At 64.4% G+C, this 21,590-nt stretch overlaps 1 protein-coding gene and 1 long non-coding RNA gene across 13 annotated transcripts; one reads left to right on the forward strand and one right to left on the reverse strand.

Annotated features, from left to right (window-relative positions):
• The first annotated feature begins 77 nt into the window (after nt 1-77).
• KDM6B (lysine demethylase 6B) lies at nt 78-21,476 on the forward strand. 12 transcript variants are annotated; one of them, XM_082708086.1, is made up of 24 exons: nt 78-233; nt 6,990-7,106; nt 12,037-12,156; nt 12,397-12,539; nt 12,632-12,773; nt 12,980-13,078; nt 13,183-13,402; nt 13,488-13,580; nt 13,665-13,826; nt 13,917-14,117; nt 14,213-14,557; nt 14,667-16,849; nt 16,936-17,062; nt 17,169-17,274; nt 18,123-18,328; nt 18,442-18,506; nt 18,589-18,660; nt 18,754-18,902; nt 19,062-19,176; nt 19,276-19,463; nt 19,593-19,734; nt 20,011-20,137; nt 20,229-20,399; nt 20,514-21,476. In XM_082708086.1, exons 5-24 carry the CDS (start codon nt 12,637-12,639, stop codon nt 20,535-20,537), a joined length of 4,932 nt encoding a protein of 1,643 aa, XP_082564212.1. In that variant the 5' UTR covers nt 78-233; nt 6,990-7,106; nt 12,037-12,156; nt 12,397-12,539; nt 12,632-12,636; the 3' UTR covers nt 20,538-21,476. The 12 variants fall into 12 exon arrangements, with proteins under 12 accessions (XP_082564212.1, XP_082564221.1, XP_082564216.1 ...); XM_082708095.1 differs by having other exon boundaries at nt 18,592-18,660; XM_082708090.1 differs by lacking the exon at nt 78-233 and adding an exon at nt 4,287-4,474.
• On the reverse strand, nt 8,318-11,094 carry LOC309852013. The gene is made up of 2 exons (XR_014305026.1): nt 10,926-11,094; nt 8,318-8,749 (listed from the first exon to the last, which is right to left on the reverse strand). It is a non-coding gene; the product is annotated as an uncharacterized lncRNA (long non-coding RNA).
• Nucleotides 21,477-21,590: the final 114 nt, after the last annotated feature.

The raw sequence follows: 21,590 nt of genomic DNA on the forward strand, positions 1-21,590 counted from the left end.
GGACCCGCAGAAGGCGGGGCGGGGCCCGAGAGAGGGACTCCCGCGCGCGAAGGGGCGGGACCACGGGGAAGGGGGCGGGGCTGGGGCGCAGGGGGGGCGGTGTTTGTGTAAGAAAATCCAACTGCGCCACGGGGCGGAGCGGCCCCCCCGGCCCTGGCCTGGGAGAGGGGGGGCCCGCTCGACCCCCTGGGAGACCTCGGGGAGCCTGAGCACCTGGGACTCCCCAGAAACAGGTAACGGGGAGCTGCGAGGGCGTCTGAAAGGGGGAAACCCATCTTCGCGCAGGGGGCGGGACGCCCGAGTCTCAGGACCGGTAGAGCCGGGGATGGACGTTTGGGTCTTGGCAAAGGCACTAAAAGGAGACCGGGGCGCAGGACGCCAGGGTACCCTAGAAGAGGGCGGGGCGGGGTGGGATGGGGTAAGAGCGGGGAGGCAGAAGAGTTGGGGGTGCGGGTGTCCAGAGGGGCCTGAAAGGGCTCCTAGTCCCCCTCGGGCTGGGATTCCCCTCCCCGACCCTGGGCGGGGCGGGGCGGGGCGGCTCCTGACAGAAGGGCAGGACTGAAGGTCGGAGTCCCCAGCTGGGCCGGTGCGACCACCTCCTGCTGTCGGGCGTGGCCAGGCAGGCAAGGGTCTCCGGGCCCGGGGCCACCTCTGGGTGTCCCTCCGGTTCTCCGCACGGTGAGGTGTGTCGCCTCAGCCTTGCCCCTCACGGCGGGAGCGCCGGCTAACGGCCTCCCCGCTGCGGCCTTCGCCTCCATCCACTCCGCCGCACCCCGCTAGCCCCTCCATCCCTGGGCTGACCCCACTCGGCCGCTCGTCGCCCTCGCCGGGGCCGGCTCCGTGCGGACCTTCCCAGCGCAGCCACGAGATGGCGAAGGCGAGACACGCAGCAGGAGCCGCGGGAGCGGGGTGGGCGCTGTGGCCCAGAGGGCGGCCGAAGCCCCCCGCCCGGCCCGAGAGAAAGGTGGGCGGGGGTGCGCCTCTGGCTTCCTGTCATCTCTGCCCCTCACAGGAAATTGTGGGCGGGACGGCGAAGGGCAAGAGGTGGGGAGGGGGCTGGGACTCAGTCTCCGCCTCCCCGGGCCGCGGTAAATAGTGGGGAGGGGGCACGCGGCTTGGTTACTAAGCGACGCAGATTTGCTTCCTGTCTGCTGCGGCTGGTGGCCGTTACCTGGGGACCGGGCGCGGGGGGGCGGTCTGTGGCGAGCGGGGGGCGGGCCGACCGCGGGGAAGGTCGAGGGTGGGACGCCTGCTCCCCGGGACCCGGAGAGCCCGGGAAGGACGGAGGGGACGACGCGAGCCGCGCTGCCGCAGAGGAGGGCGCCGCGACCGTCCGGGGGAGGCGGGACTCAGGCGCGGCCCCGAGCGCCGCTCCGCTGGCCCTCCCGGGGGTTGCTTGCCCTGTTGCCGGAGTAACTGGAGAGCCAGACTCGGGAGCCGGATTCCCGAACTCTCGCATCCCGCCAATCCGCTCGGGCGGACGGCCCTGACATCAGGGCCCTGGCAGCCAATGTGCTGGAGGCTTCATAGAGCCACAGGAAAGGGGCGAGGGGAGGGGGAGAGGAGGAGGAAGGCGGGAGGGAGCTGCTCGGGACCCGCACGTGCACTCCCACACGCTCGCGCCCACCATCCTCCCTCCTCCGCACGCGCCCGGGTACCCCCCTGCGCCTGCGCGGCGAGTCGGCGCTCGCGGCACACGGTCCCCCCCACCCCCCATTTGAGTCTGTGTTTGCAAACTAGTCCTGGGCTGCGCTCCTCAGCCTCTGGGGACCTGGGCGTCTGGACTCGCCGGTACTCTCTCGCTGGGTCTCGAACCTTTAGTGCCCAGCCCTGCGTGGGCGGGGCCGGCTACCTGTTTCCCACCCACCCCCCAGCTGGCGCCCCACTCTCCCAGGTGGGCTGGGCGGAGCTGCGGTTTCCGGCCCCTTAGGCTCCGCAGCCGCCTTCCCGGGCTCCGGCTGAGGTTGCCTCCCCAAGGGGAACGGAACGGGTGTTTGCGCCCCTTCCCGAAGCTTCACTCGCTTGGGCTCAGCTGCTGTAGGTGGCGGGGGAGGGCGCTACGGGGAAGCCCCGGACGGCCCAGGTGACTCTTGCGGGCCCTGACGCCCCTTTTTCGCGGGAATTCCTCCCCTCGGCTGGCACACCAGAATCCTTTCCATCCCTAACGTGTCCTCCCCGCTCGCCCCCATGCTCTTTGCATTTCTCGGGGCTCCCTCTGGGCTGTGTGTCCCGGTCTCCACTCGTCCTTCTCGGCTTCTCCCGGTTATATAACTCTTCCTCTCGCCGTGTCCTGGTTTCAACTCCACAGACTCCGCCCTGGAACTGCGCGGGGAGGGGCAGGAGAGCTGGGGACCCAGACAGGTTCCGGCTGGCGGCCGGCTGGGCCACGGGGGATCCCGCAGATAGGAGACGGAGCCCCGCGGGACCCGGTGCCCCCGTCCCTCACCTTCTGCCCCCGGCCCCCACCCGCGATCTCGCCCGAGAGAGAGAAGGCATAGTATCTGCGAGAGGCGTGTCGGGACTCCGTCAGAAATGTGGGTTGGGAGGTCAGGGCTGGAGGCGGGGAGGAGGAGCCTTAACAAGTCCGAGTCCCGGGGACTGGAGCCGCATTGGGGGTAGAAGAGATAAAGGCAAGCCGCCTGGGTTCCTTCCCTCCCCTGCTTTTTGGGCTCCCAGAATTCCTAAGGCTCTTTCCCAGGAAGCTTAGCCAAAGGCCCCTTTCCGCCCCTAGGGGTCAAAGGTCTGTGCTAGAGGTGGCCTCGGATGATGTCACCAGTGCACGTGCCCTGGGACGGTTGCCAGGCTGGAGGCCTCCTCCCCTTTCCATCCCGCACCCCCGCCCCCCAACCTCTGCCCCGAGTCCGGTTCCAACCCCGTGCCATCTTTTCTCCCTCTCCCTTCCCTTGGCCTTAGCAGCCTGCAGGTGGGAAACCCTGGCCTGGAGTTTTGTGAGGGGGAGGGGCACGGGTGTGGTGTGGCCCGAAGACTTTGCCCCTTTGCTGGGCTACGGGAACCCTGCGGCATTTTGCCCCAGATTGGTGGGGAGAGCTTTCCTTCCCAGCAATTCCTCCCTTTGAAAGAGCCTCCCAGCCGTCTTTCTGTTTTCCCACCTGCTGCATTGCCAAGTGTCCTGTTGCCCCTTTCCCCATTTTGAGTTGAAGGGGGAGTGGTTGCAAGATAGCAACTCCCTGGAGAGCTGCGTGTGGTGTAGGAGGGGTCACTGGACCGCAGCTCACCTCTGATCTGGATCAGTGACACCCCAGCAGTGAGGAAGAGGGTCAGGAAACGGTCTTAGACTGAAAAGTCAGGGTCTTTATTCTGTGTGGGTGGGTGGATCACTTTCCTGAGGGAGGAGGGCTCCGTTCATAGCTGCCGGGGCTTTTCCCTATTGAGTTAATTCCTGGGGTTTGGTTATAATAATTGGAAAAAAAAATTCATTTTTCTTGTAATGCACCTTAGAGCTGTCAGATCAGACCCGGATTCCTTTCTCAGCTCTGCCACTTAGTGGCTATAGGGACTTGGAAAGGTCACCACCTTCCAGAGCCTTATATTCTTAATCTGGAAAATTTAAATATCAATACATACCTTCTAGGGGGGTGGTTGAGATAATTTATGCAAAACACTTAGCACAGGGCCTGGCACAGAATAAATATACTGCACGAAGGGTTGTTAGGAAAGGCTCTTTCTCGTTAAATGTGGATAGTTATTATTTTTACGATGATGGTTGTTCCACTGGCTTCAGCCTGGCCAGGACCTCAGGAGTTGGTCAGGGAGGAGTGGGGAGTTGGTGTTAATTTGGTGGGTGGGAGGGAGGGGGGCTCGGGATTAGCTTTCCCTGCGTTGTGCACTTTATTTGATGAGGGCTTTAGTCAGATTTGTATTGCTTTCTTTAGGATTATTAATTTTATTTCTCTCCTCTTGGAGAAGAAACAACTCAGACTATTCCTCTGGCCGTGAAAATAAAATAATTGTATTGTGGTTCCTGATTTTTAAGCAAGACCCGGGTCCCCTCCCATGTTGTTCTCTGGGGCCTTTCTATTTAGCAGAGGGACTCCACAGTTTTCTTTGCGGGGACCGGGCTTGGCTGAGGGGTGTGTAAAAGGTTGGGTGGGTGGGTGGAGGGAGACTAGTGCTGGGGGCTGGGGGGGGGCGGGTAGTTAAAGGAAGAGACCGGAAGGGAGGAGGAGGGAGCCTGCTGGTGGGGAGGGAGGGAGGGGAGGAGGAGGTGGAGGAGGAGGAGGAGGAGGAGGAGGGAGGGGGTTGGGGAGAGCCTGCTACAGTTCTTTGTTTGACTCCGGGACTCAGGGACGGGGAGGAGGAGGGAGGGAGGCAGAGGCTGCAAGCGCCGGGGCAGGCCCAGGAGGCAGAGGAGGGACCGTCTCCCCCGCCCCCCCAGCCCCCACTCCCCCCCCTGCTGCTCCCCCCCTCCCTACCCGGACTCCGGGGGCACCGCCGGGGGACAGACACCCAGCAGGTAACCCTGGCCTGGCTCGCCCTCCCTTCTCGGATTTTCCTCCACACCCTCCCGGATGACCCCTTTCCCCGATTCTGTCTCCCCGTTTTTCTCTGGCCTTGCCTCTTTCCCCTGGCCTTCCTTGTTCCATCTCCCCCACTTGGGCTTGTCGCCCGCTGGCCGCGCCGCTGTCTCGTGCAGCCCGACTCCCTTCCCCTCGCCCGGCAGCCTCTGCGCCCCAGGTCTGCCCGCGGCACCTATCGGGGCTCTGTCTTGCTGCTTCTCTGGGCTTTGCTTTCCTTCCGACCTGTCCCCTGGGGCTCTGAGTAAGGAGGCAGTCCCTGTCCTTTTCTCGCTCCCCCTGTTCCCCGCCCCCCCAACTCTGGCCCCCTTTCTCCTTCTAGCAGTCTCTAGGGGTGGGGAGAGAACCGGAATTTGGGGGGCCCTCTGGAGGGGCAAGGGGCTGTGTGTCGCTGGGGAAAGGGTCTGGGAGTGTGTGTGGGGTGGGGGTGGGGGCAGTTGGAGACCTGGCTGCCTCCCTGTTGTCCCTTTAAATGGCCCTCACATTTCTGGGGACTCTTGGGGGGGAGGTGGCAAGCTGCCTGCCTGGGGGGTAGGGCCCTCGGTTTGTGCACACAATCAGGGGTGGTAATGATTTAAAGGGACAGGCTTGGTGTGGCCACTGCCACCCGGAGCCGGCGGGAGGGGGAGCCGGCAGGCCGCGTCTGGGGAGGCTGGATCTGTAGTGGGGCCTGCCAGGTCCAGGATGGTGTGGCTGAGACCTGCAAGGAGGGGTGACAGCTTGCAGGGGGAAGGGAGGCACTCAGCCTGGGCCTTCTCCTGGGCCCCACCTTTGGGTGCTTGGACTCCTTGGCCAAGAGCCCTTGAGTGCAGACTGTGGAGTCTGTGGGCCATCAGGTGGGGACTGCTGGTGGGTCTGCAGGTCAGCAGCTAGGCCTGGGCACTTTGGAGCTGGCTCCACAGCTTCCCCTTTTGTTGTTTGGCTCTGTGCACAAGAAAGCCCCAGCCCCTCCCCCAGCTCCCCCTTCCCGTCCACATGCCCCCCCCCAACACACACACCCACCCCAGCTGTTGGACAGATGAATTAGAGCCTCCGGCTTGGGGCCAGGGCTGGTGAGGGATTAAAGCTCTGGGGCTGGCCCTTTAAATGGCTGTTGGCCCCTCCCCCCCACTCTGGTGTCCAGACACCCCATACACACTCCTGTGACCCCCTTGGCTGCCCCTCACTCCTTCTTTGGTGTGTCCTGAGGCCTGCCACTCCCCTCTCTCTAGTCTTGACCTTCCCCTCCAACACAACCACATACACAAACACCACACACACACACACACACACACACACACTCTCTCTCTCTCTCTCTCTCTCTCTCTCTTTCTCTCTTTCCCCACACATTCTCAGCGTCTCTGAACTGGAAGATTCCTTCTCCAGCAGGAGAACTTTGCCTGTCTGGCCTCCCTAGCCTGCAGCTGCCCATGACCTGGCACACGGAGGGGCCCCGCCTGGGTCAGGAGTAGCATCTCCCTCGGGCCCGTGTCGTCAGCAGCCCGGGCACCTTGCTGCACATTGCATCATGGAGGTTGGGGGCTGGAGGCCTGAGTCTCTGGGGCAGGGGGAAGGATGTCGGCTGGAAGGCCAGGGAATGGAGAGACTGCACTGGGAGCCCGAGTGTCTGGGACCTTAAAGGCCGAGCACGGTTGCTAAGGAGGCAGAAACCATGAGTCCCTGAGGAGGACTGAGTCTGAGGATGGGCAAGACTTAGGTGTGATCCGAGGTGGACACCTGATTCTTGGCCCTGGACTTCTGTTAAAAGACCTAGCTGTTTGTCTGTGACAGGAGGGGAGGGGGAGGGCCTCTGTCACCTTCTTGGGCCACATAGAGGAAGGAGGTGATGGAGAAACAGGATATGGCCTTGAGGGGTGGGATGGAAGGGAGGCTTGCGGCAGAGGCCACGTCCAGACCCAGGCCCAGAGTCAGTCCTTGTTCGGAGAGAGGCTCCTCCCCGCTGGGCCCGTTCGTCTTGTCTGGCCACCTGTGCTGCTCGCAGAGACCTGCCTGCGCCCGCCTGGGGGAAGGGGAGGGGGCAGAGTCCAGAGGGTGGGGTTGACTGGTGTCGTGATAAGGTGAGGGAGGAGGCTGAGCTGAAGGCCGGGGTGCGCACACCTGGGGCTGGGATGGAGGCTGACTTGGGTGTGGAGGTCAGAGGCAGACGGGCTCCTTTGGGACCCGGGACTCAGCGGGAGGGGTCTGTCCCAGGAGGCTTCATGAGTTAGGTGTCCACAGCCGACCTACACAGATGCCATCGCCTGTGCCTCTCACCCCCTGCTCCAAGCTGCTTCCTAAAGGGGAAGAAGGCTGGAGGACCACTTTGGGGATGGCTTTTTCTGGTTGCCACGGAAACAGGTTCTCCCATCCCATCTGACCACCAGCGGCTGGTTGCTCCTCAAGAAGACAGGGAGCACAGGAAGATACTCCGGCCTGGGAGACCCCACTTCTAACTGGCTTTTTTTTTTCTTTCAGGTTCCCCCAGGCACCATGCCAGCCCCGTAGTACCACCCATCCCACCCACAGTGGTCTGCTGCACCCCACTGCTGGGGCACTGGTTCCAATGATACAGGACACATCAGATTCCATCTGGTAAGTCCTGCCCCTGAGCAACACCTCCCCCAACCAGCAACAGTCCTGCTCGCTGCCACATGCTTGAGGAAGAGTGGTACGGTCTGGATCATGCCCACTCCCCAGAATGGTCCAGTCCAGCTCATGGCATGCATCCCCCCATGTGATGCTGGAGTGGTTCAGCCTTCCTGGTTTATGGAGCCCCCCCTCTGTTGCCTCTGAGTGGTTCAGCCCGGTGCTTCACAGCCTCTCCACGACCACCAAGCCCCCCCTCCCCCTCCGGACACCCCTGTGCTTCAAGTCAGTTGCTTATTGAATGGACTTGAGCTAGAGTTTGCAAGCGGTGTGGTAGAGGTGAGCTACCCTGGAGGGATTTTTCTTGGGGTGGGGGTGCCCTAGAAGAGTTGTTGAACAGTCTGGTTTGTGGATGGTGATTGGAAATTGATTCGGAGAGGTAGTGGAGGCCCCTGGCACAAGCACCTGCTGTTGCCATGGCAATCGTGGCATCTCACCTTTCCTTCCAGATCCCTTTCTGGTCCGTCCTGTTCCCACTGCACTACAGCAATTGCAGGCTGCCCAGTGCCTTAAGTCTTAGCCCTCTTCTCCTCGCCTCTCTCTTTCTGCCAGTTTTCTGCCTGAGGCTCTGTAGGCCAAGCTTCCATCCCTCATTCTCTAGGAGAAAAGATGATACCTAAGCCGGGACTTGAGTTCTCCGAGCGTGTGCCGCTCTTCTCCGCTACTCACTGAATTTTTGAGTGGGACTGTTTTCTCCTCTGTGTCTCTGTTTGGCAGGATGGTTTGCACATTGGGTTACCTCAGTGGAATTGTGTTGAATGAATGTGTTAACTGAATGCGCTCTCTTGCGAAGAAAGCAATGGCTTCTGAGATCTGCTACACAGTCTTCTGCCCACACCCACTGTAGAGGACGTGAGACATTTGGGATGGTAGAGATGTCTCGGGTAGAACCCCGGGGGCAGGCTGACCGAAGAGATGGCCTGTGAGGATAAAACCAAGGGATGGAGACTAGGACAGAGGCCTTCTAGAAGAGTGCAAAGAGTTGAGGCCCTGGGAAGAAGCCCAGCCCTTCCACTCTTGCAGAGTGAACTTCACGAAGTTACATAACCTCTCTGAGCCTCACTTTCCTCATCTGTAAAATGGGGTTAAAAAAAAAAGTACCTCCTACCTTAGGTTTGGGGTGGTGGTGGGGGGACGTTTTAAAAATGTATGTTTAGTGTTTAAACACGGTGGCAGGCATGTAATAAGTATTCACGAAATGCTAGCAATTACCATCATAATGGGAGCTGCAGGGAGCTGGGAGGATAAGCAAGGACCTTAAGGAATAGGACAGAACTTGATTGAAGGCAGACAGACGCCCAAATATTTGACTCAAACAGAAGGATCACTGATCCAGCAAGCGTCAGGATTCCGGGCAGTGAGGCGAGGAGTCAGCAGGGTCAGCCTGCTCCAGTGTTTCCCAGACTCTGTTCAGGAACATGAAGGCAAACCCAGAAGGGCATGTGCAGAGACACACGTGATCACGCAAGTGATGCAGAGGCAGACCCAGACAAAAGACCGAGACAGGAGCCAGGCAGACACACAGACAGAGACAGCCCCTCAGAGTCATGTAGGCAGGCATAATGACAGGAACGCGTCCGATGCAGGCCCTGAAGGAGACAAGATGAGCAGATAATGCAGGTGCACTGAGACAGACACCGGGACCCACACACAGCCGACCTTGTCAGACACACTGGGGAACACAGCGGTCCAGTCAGAGGCAGACACAAGGCTCGCAGTGACACATAGCGGGCCGGGGCCGGCACTGTCACTCCTCGGTGGGGGGCGGGGAGGGGCCAGCGGCGGGGGAAGGCTGGGGAAGGGAATCCCGAGCGGGCGGCCTGCCCGGGCGGCTGAGTCACAGCGGCGCCCCAGCCGGCGGACCTCCCCTCCGCCTCCCCCTCCCCCAGGTAAGAAGCGAGCCTGTAACCCCTCGCTTCCACCGGGCCGGAGGAGGCCTGGCGGGGACCGGGATGCGGCGGCATTCCGGGACTGGCCCCCGCTCGGCGCGCGTGGCGCGCGTCTGCCGATCGCCTGCCGGGGAACACCGTGTCTGCGGGGTCATGTCTGTGGCCGGCATGTGAGTCTGCGTGCGCACGTCTGGCCCCTCAGCCCGCGCCCCGCGCGGCTCCAGCGCTGCGCCGAGGGGCTTCTCGGGCTCAAGCCCGCAGAGGGTTAAGTGGGTGTGATTGATGGAGTGGGTCTCTCTCGGGGCTCCGGGGGAGGGGGTCGGTTAAAGTCCCTGAGTCCAGAGCCCGGATGGAAGGGGCGGAGCTGGGCTCAGCCGGGAGTGCCCGGATGGAGAGGGCGTGGCCTCGGCAGGAGAAGAATTAACCCTTTCTGGGCGGCTGGCCCCCGGGACACGGGGCAGGCGGGAGAGGCTGGAATGGAATGTCTGCCCCAGAAGTATACCGTCCTCCCAGCCTGGCTCCGGCCGCGTGCGTCTTCCTCTCATCTGCCTTCGAGGAGTCTGTGGGCGTCTGTCTTTGTGCCTGCTCGTGGTTGTCCCCTCCCCTCGGTTAGTAGGGACACCGGGAGTCGGGGAGGGCTATTCCTGCCCCAAAGCGAGAGTGGAGGTGAGAGTGGACCGCGAGCCGCCTGCGGGAACAGGTGTGAGCGGGGCGTCGAGGCTGGCGTTCGCGGGGAGGGGCCGTCGTGGGGGAAGACGAGAGGGGAAATTCCGCGGGACCGGTGGTGAGCGGTGTGTGGGCTGAGTTGTGTCTGCCTCTGACTGTGTGTCTGTGTGTGTTCAGGGAGGCGGGGACTGAGTCAGTGTGAATAGGGGAAGGTTTTCTGGGTGACTCACGCTCCCCCCCCCACACCCCGAGCCTGAATCAGACCCCGAGGGAGGTCTTTGTACGGGAGGCGGATGGTGTGTGTGGGGAGGGGGGTGGCGGGGGGGAGTCAGGCGCCTGGGTCCCGGGTGGGGACAGGGATCCGTGGTCGTTGGCGAGAGTGAGTGTGTGCTTAGTGTACAGGAAGTTTTTGTTGTCCAGTGAGGGCTGCTGTGTTCTGAGTGCCGGCGTGGGGGGTTGCGGACAAAGGTGGAAACGGGCTTGGAGGAACGGGGCTCAGTGCTTTAGGGAAAGCTGAGTCAGTTCCCCGTGGGAAAGGGGAAGTGGTGGAGGGGAAGTGTCATCATCGCACTAGGGGAAGCTGCATTTCCTGGTAACTGGCGGCGCCCTGGGCGCCCCTTCGCAAGCGGGGATCTGTTCCCCTGATGCCCGGACCCCCGGTCTCCCCTCCCCACCCCATCTTCCCTTGAGTGGACCGGGACTTGGGTCGGGGACTCTGGCCGGGGCTACACTGGGACCGACGTTAAGCGCTCTGCTCGTGCCAGGGCTTGGGAACTGAGAGAAAGTCTGTGTGGCGAGGAGAGAGGGCTCGGGGCAGGAACAACGCCAGAGCCGCGGAGAGGGTCCGCAGAGCCGGGGCGTGAGCCGGCCTCGGCGGGGAGGGCGCGCCGGGACCTGCGGGGTCCGAGAGCTAGCCTGTAAACAGACGACCTTGCCCCGCGGAGGGAGGACTGTTTTCACCAGAAACCCGCCTGCCCTTGCGGGCTGGGTGGAAATTTCCCCACGGCGCAGACTTTTCTCGGCGAAGGCGAACTTTCCAGCCGCCCCCAGCCCCTCGTAGCGCGCTCTCCCCCGGCTTCCTGCCCGGCGCGAGCTCCAGCTGGAGCGCTGGCCCCGCCCCCGCCGCTTTGTACTCTACGCTCGCCTCTCGCAGCTCTTTGTACTCTAGACTCTCAATGGACCGATCCCGGGAGCGGAGCCGGCGCCCTACCTGCAGGGACGCGGGGTAGGCCACGGGGAGGCGCGGGGACGGGGAGCCTGGGTTCAGAGAGGCGAGAGGGAAGAACTGGGGCCAAAGGGAAGGTGCTCAGCAGGGGAGCGAGGCGCCTGTCGTGGGTCGAGGCAGCACCGACGGGAAGGGGCGGGGGGGGGGGTGGCGGTGGAGGAGGAAGTGAAACGGGTTCTGGGTTCTTTAAGGGAGTGGGCGGTGAGAGTGGGACAGGGGTGATGTCACCGCCTGTCGGGCCCCGCCCTCCTCCCTCCCGAAGGACCCCCCTCTTACACTTACACACGCCGCTTCCGCTGCGCAAGTAGCCACGTCACGGGCAACCCCCGAAATCCCCCCTCCCTTGGGGGGCGGGGGCCACGTGGGCCGCGGGGAACCGCGTGGCCCCGACGGGGAAGGGCACAGAGGATACGGGAGCCACGCGAGAGGGGCCATTCGGGACCGCGGTGCGCGACTTCTCACAAGTTGGGGGGATTGAAGGGAGATTTTGGTTTGGGGGATCGGTTGGCATTGAAGGTCTGGACAGGCGGGGAAGTAGAGGAGCTCAAGGAACTGGGTACGAGGCTGGGGGCCTGACCGTGGTTTGGTCAGGCGTCGGGGATGGGGCGCTCAGGTCGCGGCGCGGGCGGGTCTGGCTACCGGAGAAGTCGCCGTGACCGGCCAGCCCTCCGCAGCTCCCGGAGGCACTCGGGGTGGGGGGCGAGGCAGTGCGCGGGGTTAAGTGAGGAAGGGGAGCGACCCCTTTGCCTGCGCGGGGCGTCCGTTGGCTGTCAGTCTGTCTCACGGCGGCGGGGCGCGGGGCGGCTTCGGGTGGTCGCGCCGTGGGCGCCGGTGGCTCCGCGGGTGCGTGGGACTTGCGGGTAGCGCCGTCCGCCAGGCGGGCCCGAGCGTGCGACTCGCCGCCTAATCGCGCTAGGGTCCCGGGCCCCGCCGGCGCCGCCGGCCCGAGCGCCGGGCCCGAGGTGGAGACCCTAGGTGGGAGCCACGGGGTCACACCGGGGTCACCCCAGGCCGAGCCCGTCTGACCGGCTCCGCCGCCCCTCCTCCCCCGGCCAGCAGCAGCCCGGCTCACCTCGCTCTCATTGGTCCCGGCCAGGCTGTTACTGAGGCGGAGACACGGGTGATGATTGGCTCGCTGAGGAGAGAGGAAGTCTTGTGATTGGCCAGATCTCGGGAGCTCGCCGACGCCGGGAGAGGACGCTCCCACGGAGGCCGGGTAAGCAGCCGCGCCGCTGCGCGTCCGCCCCAGTGGCTCCCGACTGCGAGCTGCCGCCGGCCGCCTGGGCCGCTCCCAGCCGTCGGTCCCGGCGCCTCGCCGTCGCCCTGGGCCGCCGGGGGCCTCCCCTCAGGGAAAGCCGGGGCGGACGCCCAGTGCAGATGACCACCCGGCCCAGCCCCGGGCCTCCGTCGTGTGCTGGCCGGCTCACCTCACTCCTTCTCCTCCTCCCCTTTGTAGAATTGGCTGTGAAGGGCTCTGGGTGGCCGTCTGGGGGCAGTGGGCACTCCTGTCAGAGCGGCTGGAGCGGGACCGACGCCCCAGAGAGCTGGGGCAGGGGGCCGTGCCCGATCTCCAGGGCTCCTGGGGCCACTGCTGACCTGGTAAGGGACAGGCCGGGGCGGGTTGGTGGTGTGCAGGCTGCTGGCTCAGGCTGCGCCACCACTGAGACTGTAATCTCTTCTCCCTGGCTCAGGCTGGATGCATCGGGCAGTGGACCCTCCAGGGGCCCGCGCTGCACGGGAAGCCTTTGCCCTAGGGGGCTTGAGCTGTGCTGGGGCCTGGAGCTCCTGCCCGCCCCATCCCCCTCCTCGTAGCGCATGGCTGCCTGGAGGCAGGTGAGAACTTGGGGCCTCTGTCTCCAGGCACCCTTCCCATCCCCTCAACTCCTCAGTCTCTGTGTCATTCTCTGGGTTTCTGCCATTCTGTGGACCTCAATATCGTCCTCCACTGCTCTCTCTTAGCTTTTCAGTCCCCTCCTTCCTAGGTAGAGACAGGACTGTGTAAACGTTGTTGCGCGTTAACAGACCCCTTCTCTCTCTAGGTGCTCTGCCAGCATCGGGCAGCCCCCCCTCTCTGCGCCCCTACCCCCTTCACATGGCAGTAGTTCCGGGCACCCCAACAAACCATATTATGCTCCAGGGTGAGTGAAGATTCAAACGTGCTGGGGATGGGAGGTAAGTCTGGGGCCCGGGAAGAGTTCCCGGAAGCCTGACCCCCACGCTCGCAACCCCTTTTTCTCTGTAGGACCCCCTCCCCAAGACCTCTCCATGGGAAGCTGGAATCCCTGCATGGCTGTGTGCAGGCGTTGCTCCGAGAGCCGGCCCAGCCAGGGCTGTGGGAGCAGCTTGGGCAGCTGTATGAGTCTGAGCATGACAGTGAGGAGGCCATCCGCTGCTACCACAGCGCCCTTCGTTACGGAGGAAGCTTGGCTGAGTTGGGGCCCCGCATTGGGCGACTGCAGCAGGTAGGATGAGGCAGACCCTGGGACGGGGGCAGGATTGTGCCTCCGCGCCCAGTACCCTCATCTTAATGTGTGCTTCTGCTCTCAGGCCCAGTTCTGGAACTTTCATGCCGGCTCCTGCCAGCACCGAGCCAAGGTCCTGCCTCCCCTGGAACAAGTGTGGAACTTGCTGCACCTCGAGGTGAGACCAGGGCCGGCTGGGCTAGGGAGGAGGCCCGGGCCAGGTATGGAGCTGTGTCATTCTCTCTCCCCTTTCTGTCTTCAGCACAAGCGGAATTACGGGGCCAAGCGGGGAGGTCCCCCAGTGAAGCGAGCCGCTGAACCCCCAGTGGTGCAGCCCGTGCCTCCTGTGGCACTCTCAGGCCCCTCAGGGGATGAGGGCCTCAGCCCTGGAGGCAAGCGCAGGAGAGGCTGCAGCTCAGAGCAGGTATGGTTGTATGTGGAAAGTTGAGCAGGGAAATAGCCGGAGGACCGGACTGGGGGACAGAGTAGGGTCTCACACTCTGTGTCTTTCTAGACTGGCCTTCCCCCAGGGCTGCCGCTGCCACCACCACCACTGCCACCGCCGCCGCCACCGCCGCCGCCACCACCGCCCCCACCCCTGCCTGGCCTAGCCACTAGCCCTCCCTTTCAGCTGACCAAGCCAGGGCTGTGGAGTACCCTGCATGGAGACGTCTGGGGCCCCGAGCGCAAGGGTTCGGCACCCCTGGAGCGCCAGGTAAGCTCCCGTCCATTGCCCCTCACCGCTTGGGTGCCAGGCCTGCGTCCTCTGTCCTCCATCCCTCATTGGCGGTCCTCCTTCCTTTCCCACAGGAGCAGCGGCACCCGCTGCCCCACCCGTATCCATACCCAGCTCCGGCCTACACCGCGCACCCCCCTGGCCACCGGCTGGTCCCGGCTGCACCCCCAGGCCCCGGCCCCCGCCCCCCAGGAGCAGAGAGCCATGGCTGCCCGCCTGCCACCCGTCCCCCCGGAAGTGACCTTAGAGAGAGCAGAGTTCAGAGGTCGCGGATGGACTCCAGCGTTTCACCAGCAGCAACCACCGCCTGCGTGCCTTACGCCCCTTCCCGGCCCCCTGGCCTCCCCGGCACCACCAGCAGCAGCAGTAGCAGCAGCAGCAACACCGGTCTCCGGGGCGCGGAGCCGAGCCCAGGCATCGTGAGTGCCGGCGGTGGGCGCAGTGGGGCACCGGCCTGGGAGCTCCTCTTCGGGTGGGGGAGCTGGAGCGGCACTCTGACCCCCCGCCACCCTTATCCTCCTCTCGCAGCCCGGCGCTGACCATTACCAGACCCCCGCGCTGGACGTCTCCTCTCACCAAGGCCGCCTGGGGCCCTCGGCACACAGCAGTCGGAAACCGTTCCTGGCGGCTCCCGCTGCCACTCCTCACCTGTCCCTGCCGCCCGGGCCCCCCTCACCTCCTCCGCCACCCTGCCCCCGTCTCCTGCGCCCCCCACCGCCCCCTGCCTGGCTGAAGGGCCCGGCCTGCCGGGCAGCCCGTGAGGATGGGGAGATCTTAGAGGAGCTCTTCTTCGGGGCTGAGGGACGCCCCCGTCCTCCCCCACCACCCCTCCCCCACCGCGAGGGCTTCTTGGGGCCTCCGGCTCCCCGCTTTTCTGTGGGCACTCAGGATTCGCACACCCCTCCCGCCCCCCCAGCCACCAGCAGCAGCAGCAGCAGCCCTACGGGGCCTGTGTCCTTCCCCCCGCCTCCCTACCTGGCCAGAAGTTTGGACCCCCTTCCCCGGCCCCCCAGCCCCACACTGAGCCCCCAGGACCCACCTCTCGCACCCTTGACTCTTAACCTGCCCCCAGCTCCTCCCTCCTCCTGCCACCAAAATACCTCAGGAAGCTTCAGGCGCCCGGAGAGCCCTCGGCCCAGGGTCTCCTTCCCAAAGACCCCCGAGGTGGGGCCGGGGCCGTCGCCAGGCCCCCTGAATAAAGCCCCCCAGCCTGCGCCACCCAGGGTTGGGGACCTGCCTGCCCGAGGCCCGCGGCTCTTCGACTTTCCCCCTACCCCGCTGGAGGACCAGTTTGAGGAGCCGGCTGAGTTCAAGATCCTCCCCGACGGGCTGGCCAACATCATGAAGATGCTGGACGAGTCCATCCGCAAGGAGGAAGAGCAGCAGCAGCAGGAGGCAGGTGTGGGCCCCCCGCCCCCCCTGAAGGAGCCCTTTCCATCTCTGCAGCCTCCGTTCCCCAGTGACACAGCCCCGGCTGCCACCGCCTCCGCCGCCGCTGCCACCACCACCACGGCCGCCACCACCGCCACAGCCACCCAGGAAGAGGAGAAGAAGCCACCACCAGCCCTGCCGCCGCCGCCGCCTCTTGCGAAGTTCCCACCCCAGCTCCCGCCCTCGGCCGCCCCCCTGCCCCCAGCGGCCGGTCCGGCTGGCCTGCTCAAGTCCTTGGCCTCCGTGCTGGAGGGACAGAAGTACTGTTACCGGGGGTCTGGAGCAGCTGTTGCCACCCGGCCCGGGCCCTTGGCCGCCACTCAGTATTCCCCCGGCCCCCCGTCAGGTGCTACCGCCCCACCACCCACCTCAGCGGCCCCCAGCGCCCAGGGCTCCCCGCAGCCCTCCGCTTCCTCGTCATCTCAGTTCTCTACCTCAGGCGGGCCCTGGGCCCGGGAGCGCAGGGCGGGCGAAGAGCCAGCCCCGGGCCCCATGACCCCCGCCCCACCGCCCCCACCCCTGCCTCTGCCCCCTGCTCGGTCTGAGTCTGAGGTGCTAGAAGAGATCAGTCGGGCTTGTGAGACCCTCGTGGAGCGGGTGGGCCGGAGCACCACAGACCTGGCGGGCCCAGTGGACGCGGCGGGCCCGGTGGACGTGGCGGGCCCGGTGGACAGTGGGACTGAGCGACTGCTGCCTCCTGCCCAGGCCCGGGAGGAGAGCGGTGGGGCGGGGGCGGTGGCAGGACCAGGCAGCGGCAAGCGGCGGCAGAAGGAGCACCAGAAGGAGCACCGGCGGCACCGGCGGGCCTGCAAGGATGGCGTGGGTCGGCGGCCCCGAGAGGGCAGGGCAAAGACCAAGGCCAAGGCCCCCAAAGAGAAGAGCCGCCGGGTGCTGGGCAACCTGGACCTGCAGAGCGAGGAGATCCAGGGGCGTGAGAAGGCCCGGCCCGATCTCGGCGGGGCCTCCAAGGCCAAGCCACCTGCAACTCCGGCCCCTCCACCAGCTCCTGCACCCTCTGCCCAGCCCATGCCCCCCTCCACCCCCGGGCCTGGGAAGAAGGCCCGGGAGGAAGTGGCAGGGCCCCCTGGTGTTAGCCGCGCTGACATGCTGAAGCTGCGCTCCCTTAGTGAGGGGCCCCCCAAGGAGCTGAAGATCCGTCTCATCAAGGTAGAGAGCGGCGACAAGGAGACCTTCATGGCCTCCGAGGTGGAGGAGCGGAGGCTGCGCATGGCAGACCTCACCATCAGCCACTGCGCCGCCGACGTGGTGCGCGCCAGCAAGTAAGTGAGGGGCCGGCGCCTGGGACCCCCTGCCCCTGCCAGGTCACCCTGGTAGCCCTGCCCTCGTCTGTCTGTCCTCCCTGCAGGAATGCCAAGGTGAAAGGGAAATTTCGAGAGTCCTACCTTTCCCCTGCCCAGTCTGTGAAACCGAAGATAAACACAGAGGAGAAGCTGCCCCGGGAAAAACTCAACCCGCCCACCCCCAGCATCTATGTACGTGGGCCACCCCTGCCATCAGACTCACGTCCGTGCTGGGGGCCGGTGGGGGGGTGGGGGTGGGCCCCGAGCCTCATCCCTGCCCTGTCTCCTCCTGCTGCAGCTGGAGAGCAAACGGGATGCCTTCTCGCCAGTGCTGCTGCAGTTCTGTACTGACCCTCGGAACCCCATCACCGTGATCCGGGGCCTGGCGGGCTCCCTGCGGCTCAGTGAGTGTGGCAGGGGGTGTGGGGCAGAGCCATCTGAGGGCCCCCGAACCTGGAGACCCCCGGCTGGCGGCCAGCACAAGCCCTCCTCAGTCCTACGTAGGCCGTACTCAGTGATGGGTCTGCCGGTCTCAGGCTTTTCTCCCATCTGTGTGTGTCCCCAGCAGCGGGCAGAGGGAAAGGGATGTATCTCAGGACCCGGCTGGAGTCCCTTTCAGTTTTCTTGGCAGTGAGAGTGAGGGCACGGATTACACAGGGCCTGGGTCAGCCCATGGTTTGAGGCTTTCCCTCTTCCAGTCCTTTATTGTGCAGAATTTCAGACAAAGCTACAAACGTAGGAAGGGAAGCCACACAGAAGCATAAAAATCACATCTCCCGTGTACCTGGAGCGTCCTTTCTCCCCACATGGCCTCCCTTCTCTCCGCTGAGCTCCTGGAAGCACTTTCTAGGCTTTCACTTCACCCCATCTCCTTGGATCCAGTGATGACTTAAGGAAACTTCCATTCATTGAGCACCTCTTGAGTGCCAGGTGCTGTGTGCCTGTGGCCCCAAGGAAACTTCCATTCATTGAGCACCTCTTGAGTGCCAGGTGCCGTGTGCCTGTGGCCCCGTGCACACCCGAGGACATGGCTGGAGGGGCCCCGGCTCAGGGCAGCATTGGGAGGTGGCGTTGGGGGTGACCCAGATGAGAGCCTGGTCTGGGAAGGGCCAACTGCCCCAGCTGCCTGTGGGGCTGGCCTTGTCCCCTGTCCTTCTGGGCTAACCCTGCGTCAGAGGCTCAGGGAGTAAGAAAGCCCATGCTCCCTGCCCTCTGCCCCTGCCCCGACGCCCTGCTCGGTCCTCCCTTGCAGACTTGGGCCTCTTCTCCACCAAGACGCTGGTGGAAGCGAGCGGCGAGCACACGGTGGAGGTACGCACGCAGGTGCAGCAGCCCTCGGACGAAAACTGGGATCTGACCGGCACACGGCAAATCTGGCCTTGCGAGAGTTCCCGCTCCCACACCACCATTGCCAAGTACGCACAGTACCAGGCTTCCTCTTTCCAGGAGTCCCTGCAGGTGAGGGACGCACGCCTGGCTGGACCCAGGGGTAGGGATCTGGGGGCTGTGATGGGGGCACCCCGGGGCGGGTGCTGACCCAGGCCTGCGCCCACCCCTCTGTGGCCAAGCAGGAGGAGAAGGAGAGTGAGGATGAGGAGTCTGAGGAGCCGGACAGCACCACGGGGACCCCTCCCAGGTAGGTCCATTTGGGCCCTCCCCTTCCCCACTCCTTAGTTCTCGTGCCTCTCCACCAACCCGTGTGCCCTTTGCCCTGGCAGCAGCGCTCCCGACCCGAAGAACCATCACATCATCAAGTTCGGCACCAACATCGACCTGTCTGATGCCAAGAGGTCAGTGGGGCGGGACCAGAGCGCCGCCTGGTGGGCAGAGTTGGGTGCGGGGGCGGGTAGCCTCTCACTTCCGTGGCACCTTTGCCCCCGCAGGTGGAAGCCCCAGCTGCAGGAGCTGCTGAAGCTGCCCGCCTTCATGCGGGTCACGTCCACCGGCAACATGCTGAGCCACGTGGGCCACACCATCCTGGGGATGAACACGGTGCAGCTGTACATGAAGGTCCCTGGCAGCCGGACGCCAGGTGCGCTCCTGGCGGGGGCGTGCGTGCCTGCGAGGTGGGGGGCGGAGGGCGGGGCTGCTACCAGGGCCTCCGCCAGCCAATGAGGGTGCGAGGGTGGGCCGGGCGCGGAGCGCAGGCTTGACCCCGGCCAGCCACGCCGTTTTCTGTCGCCCCCTGCAGGCCACCAGGAGAACAACAACTTCTGCTCCGTCAACATCAACATTGGCCCTGGCGACTGCGAGTGGTTCGCGGTGCACGAGCACTACTGGGAGACCATCAGCGCCTTCTGCGACCGGTGCGCGCCGCCCTGCCTCCCTCCCGTCCCTCCGCCCGTCCGACAGGCCCGGCCCGGGGTCCTTAGACTTACTCCTCTGACCCTGTGACCACCCCGCAGGCACGGTGTGGACTACCTGACTGGTTCCTGGTGGCCGATCTTGGATGACCTTTATGCTTCCAATATCCCCGTGTACCGCTTCGTACAGCGACCCGGAGACCTCGTGTGGATTAATGCGGGCACTGTGCACTGGGTGCAGGCCACCGGCTGGTGCAACAACATCGCTTGGAACGTGGGGCCCCTCACCGGTGAGAGGGCGGGGGCATGCGGGGCGGGAGTGCAGCCTGCTGTGAGGAAGGGGCCTGTCCCTGCCCACTCCGCCACGGTCCCAGCTGACAGCGCATCCTCAGTCCCCCCCCCCTCCCTCTGGCCCGCAGCTTATCAGTACCAGCTGGCCCTGGAACGATATGAGTGGAACGAGGTGAAGAACGTCAAATCCATCGTGCCCATGATTCACGTTTCCTGGAACGTGGCTCGAACGGTTAAGATCAGCGACCCGGACTTGTTCAAGATGATCAAGTGAGGGCCCCGTGTGGGAAGCAGACCCTCTCCACCTGAGCAGGCCTCGGTCTAGTGCTCCCTGTCCAGCGCCACCCGGCTCCCCACCTTACCCCGTGTCCCGCACTGTGCCCGCGTTGGGATGGCTATGGGCCCCGGCTCCCAGGCGCTTTCTTCTCTGATCCAAGTAGACGAAAGCCACACGAAATGTCAGCTGTGACAGCTGCCCAGGTCAGGGACTGTGACCCCCCCATCCCCCTCTGGCCCTCACCGCGCCCTCGCCCCCACCGTGTGCAGGTTCTGCCTCCTGCAGTCCATGAAGCACTGCCAGGTGCAGCGCGAGAGTCTGGTGCGCGCCGGCAAGAAGATCGCTTATCAGGGCCGCGTCAAGGACGAGCCCGCCTACTACTGCAACGAGTGCGACGTGAGTGCGCCCGCCCCCGACTGCCCCCCTCCCTGTCCGTCCCCGGGACTACCCCCCACCCCCCAGCTGATGGCCCCACTCCGGGTCCCAGGTGGAAGTGTTCAACATCCTGTTCGTGACGAGCGAGAACGGCAGCCGCAACACGTACCTGGTGCACTGCGAAGCGTGCGCTCGGCGGCGCAGCGCGGGCCTGCAGGGCGTGGTGGTCCTGGAGCAGTACCGCACCGAGGAGCTGGCGCAGGCCTACGACGCCTTCACGCTGGTGAGGCCCGGGCGGGCGGCAGCGGCGGGCGGGCTCTTCCCCTTCTCCACTCCCGCGGCGCACCCGCCGCCGCCCAGCCCGCCGCTGAGCCCGGTGCCCGCTTTCTCCCTGCAGGCCCCCGCCAGCACATCGCGATGAGGCCGGACGCCCCGCCCGCCCGCGCGCAGGGCGCCGCGGGGCCACCAGCACACGCCTGGGCTGGACCTAGGTCCCGCCTCTGGCCGGGAAGGGGGTCGGGCCCAGCCCTTCCACCCCATTGGCAGCTCCCCTTCACTTAATTTATTAAGAAAAAAGTTTTTTTTTAACAAATAAGAGGAAAAAAGGAAAAAAAATGGGAGACGGGGGAGGGGGCTGGCAGCCCCTCGCCCACCAGCGCCTCCCCTCACCGACTTTGGCCTTTCTAGCAAGAGACACAAGGACCAGGCTCCGGCGGCGGCGGGGGTCACATACGGGTTCCCTCACGCCTGCCAGCCGCCCGCCCACCCGCCGCGCGCAGACGCACGCGGCCCGTGCATGTACATAGACGTTACGGCAGCCGAGGTTTAATGAGATTCTTTTTATGGGCTTTACCCCTCCCCCAGGACCTCCTTTTTTACTTCCAATGCTAGCTGTAACCCCTGTACATGTCTCTGTTTATTCACTTGGTTATGATTTGTATTTTCTGGGTTTTTGTTTTGTTTTTTAGGTTTTTTGTTTTGTTTTTAATTTATAACAGTCCCACTCACCTCTATTTATTCATTTTTGGGAAAACCCGACCTCCCGCACCCCCCCCTTCCCCTAAGCCATCCCGCCGCCCCTCCGGGGACCACCCGCCGCGGGCCTCTCCCTGCCGCCCCAGTGTGTGTCCGGGCCAGGCCCGTCCGTCTCCGCCCGCCCGCCCGCCCGCGGCGCCAGCCGGGCTCTCATGGTGCTCAAACCCGCTCCCCTCCCCGACGTCCTGCACTTTCTTGGACCAGGCCCCCACTCCCGACCCAACCCCAGCCCCGCCTGAGGGTGAGCGACTCCTGTACTGTAGGGGAAGAAGTGGGAACTGAAATGGTATTTTGTAAAAAAAAAAAATAAAAATAATAATAATAATAATAAATAAATAAAAAAATTTAAAGTTTTAAAGAAAGAACTATGAGGAAAGGAACCCCGTCCTTCCCAGCCCCGGCCAATTTTAAAAACACGGACCATCCCCTCACAACCCAC

The sequence above is a fragment of the Mustela nivalis genome (genome assembly GCF_964662115.1).
Source record: "Mustela nivalis genome assembly, chromosome: 17".
NCBI lineage: Eukaryota > Metazoa > Chordata > Mammalia > Carnivora > Mustelidae > Mustela > Mustela nivalis.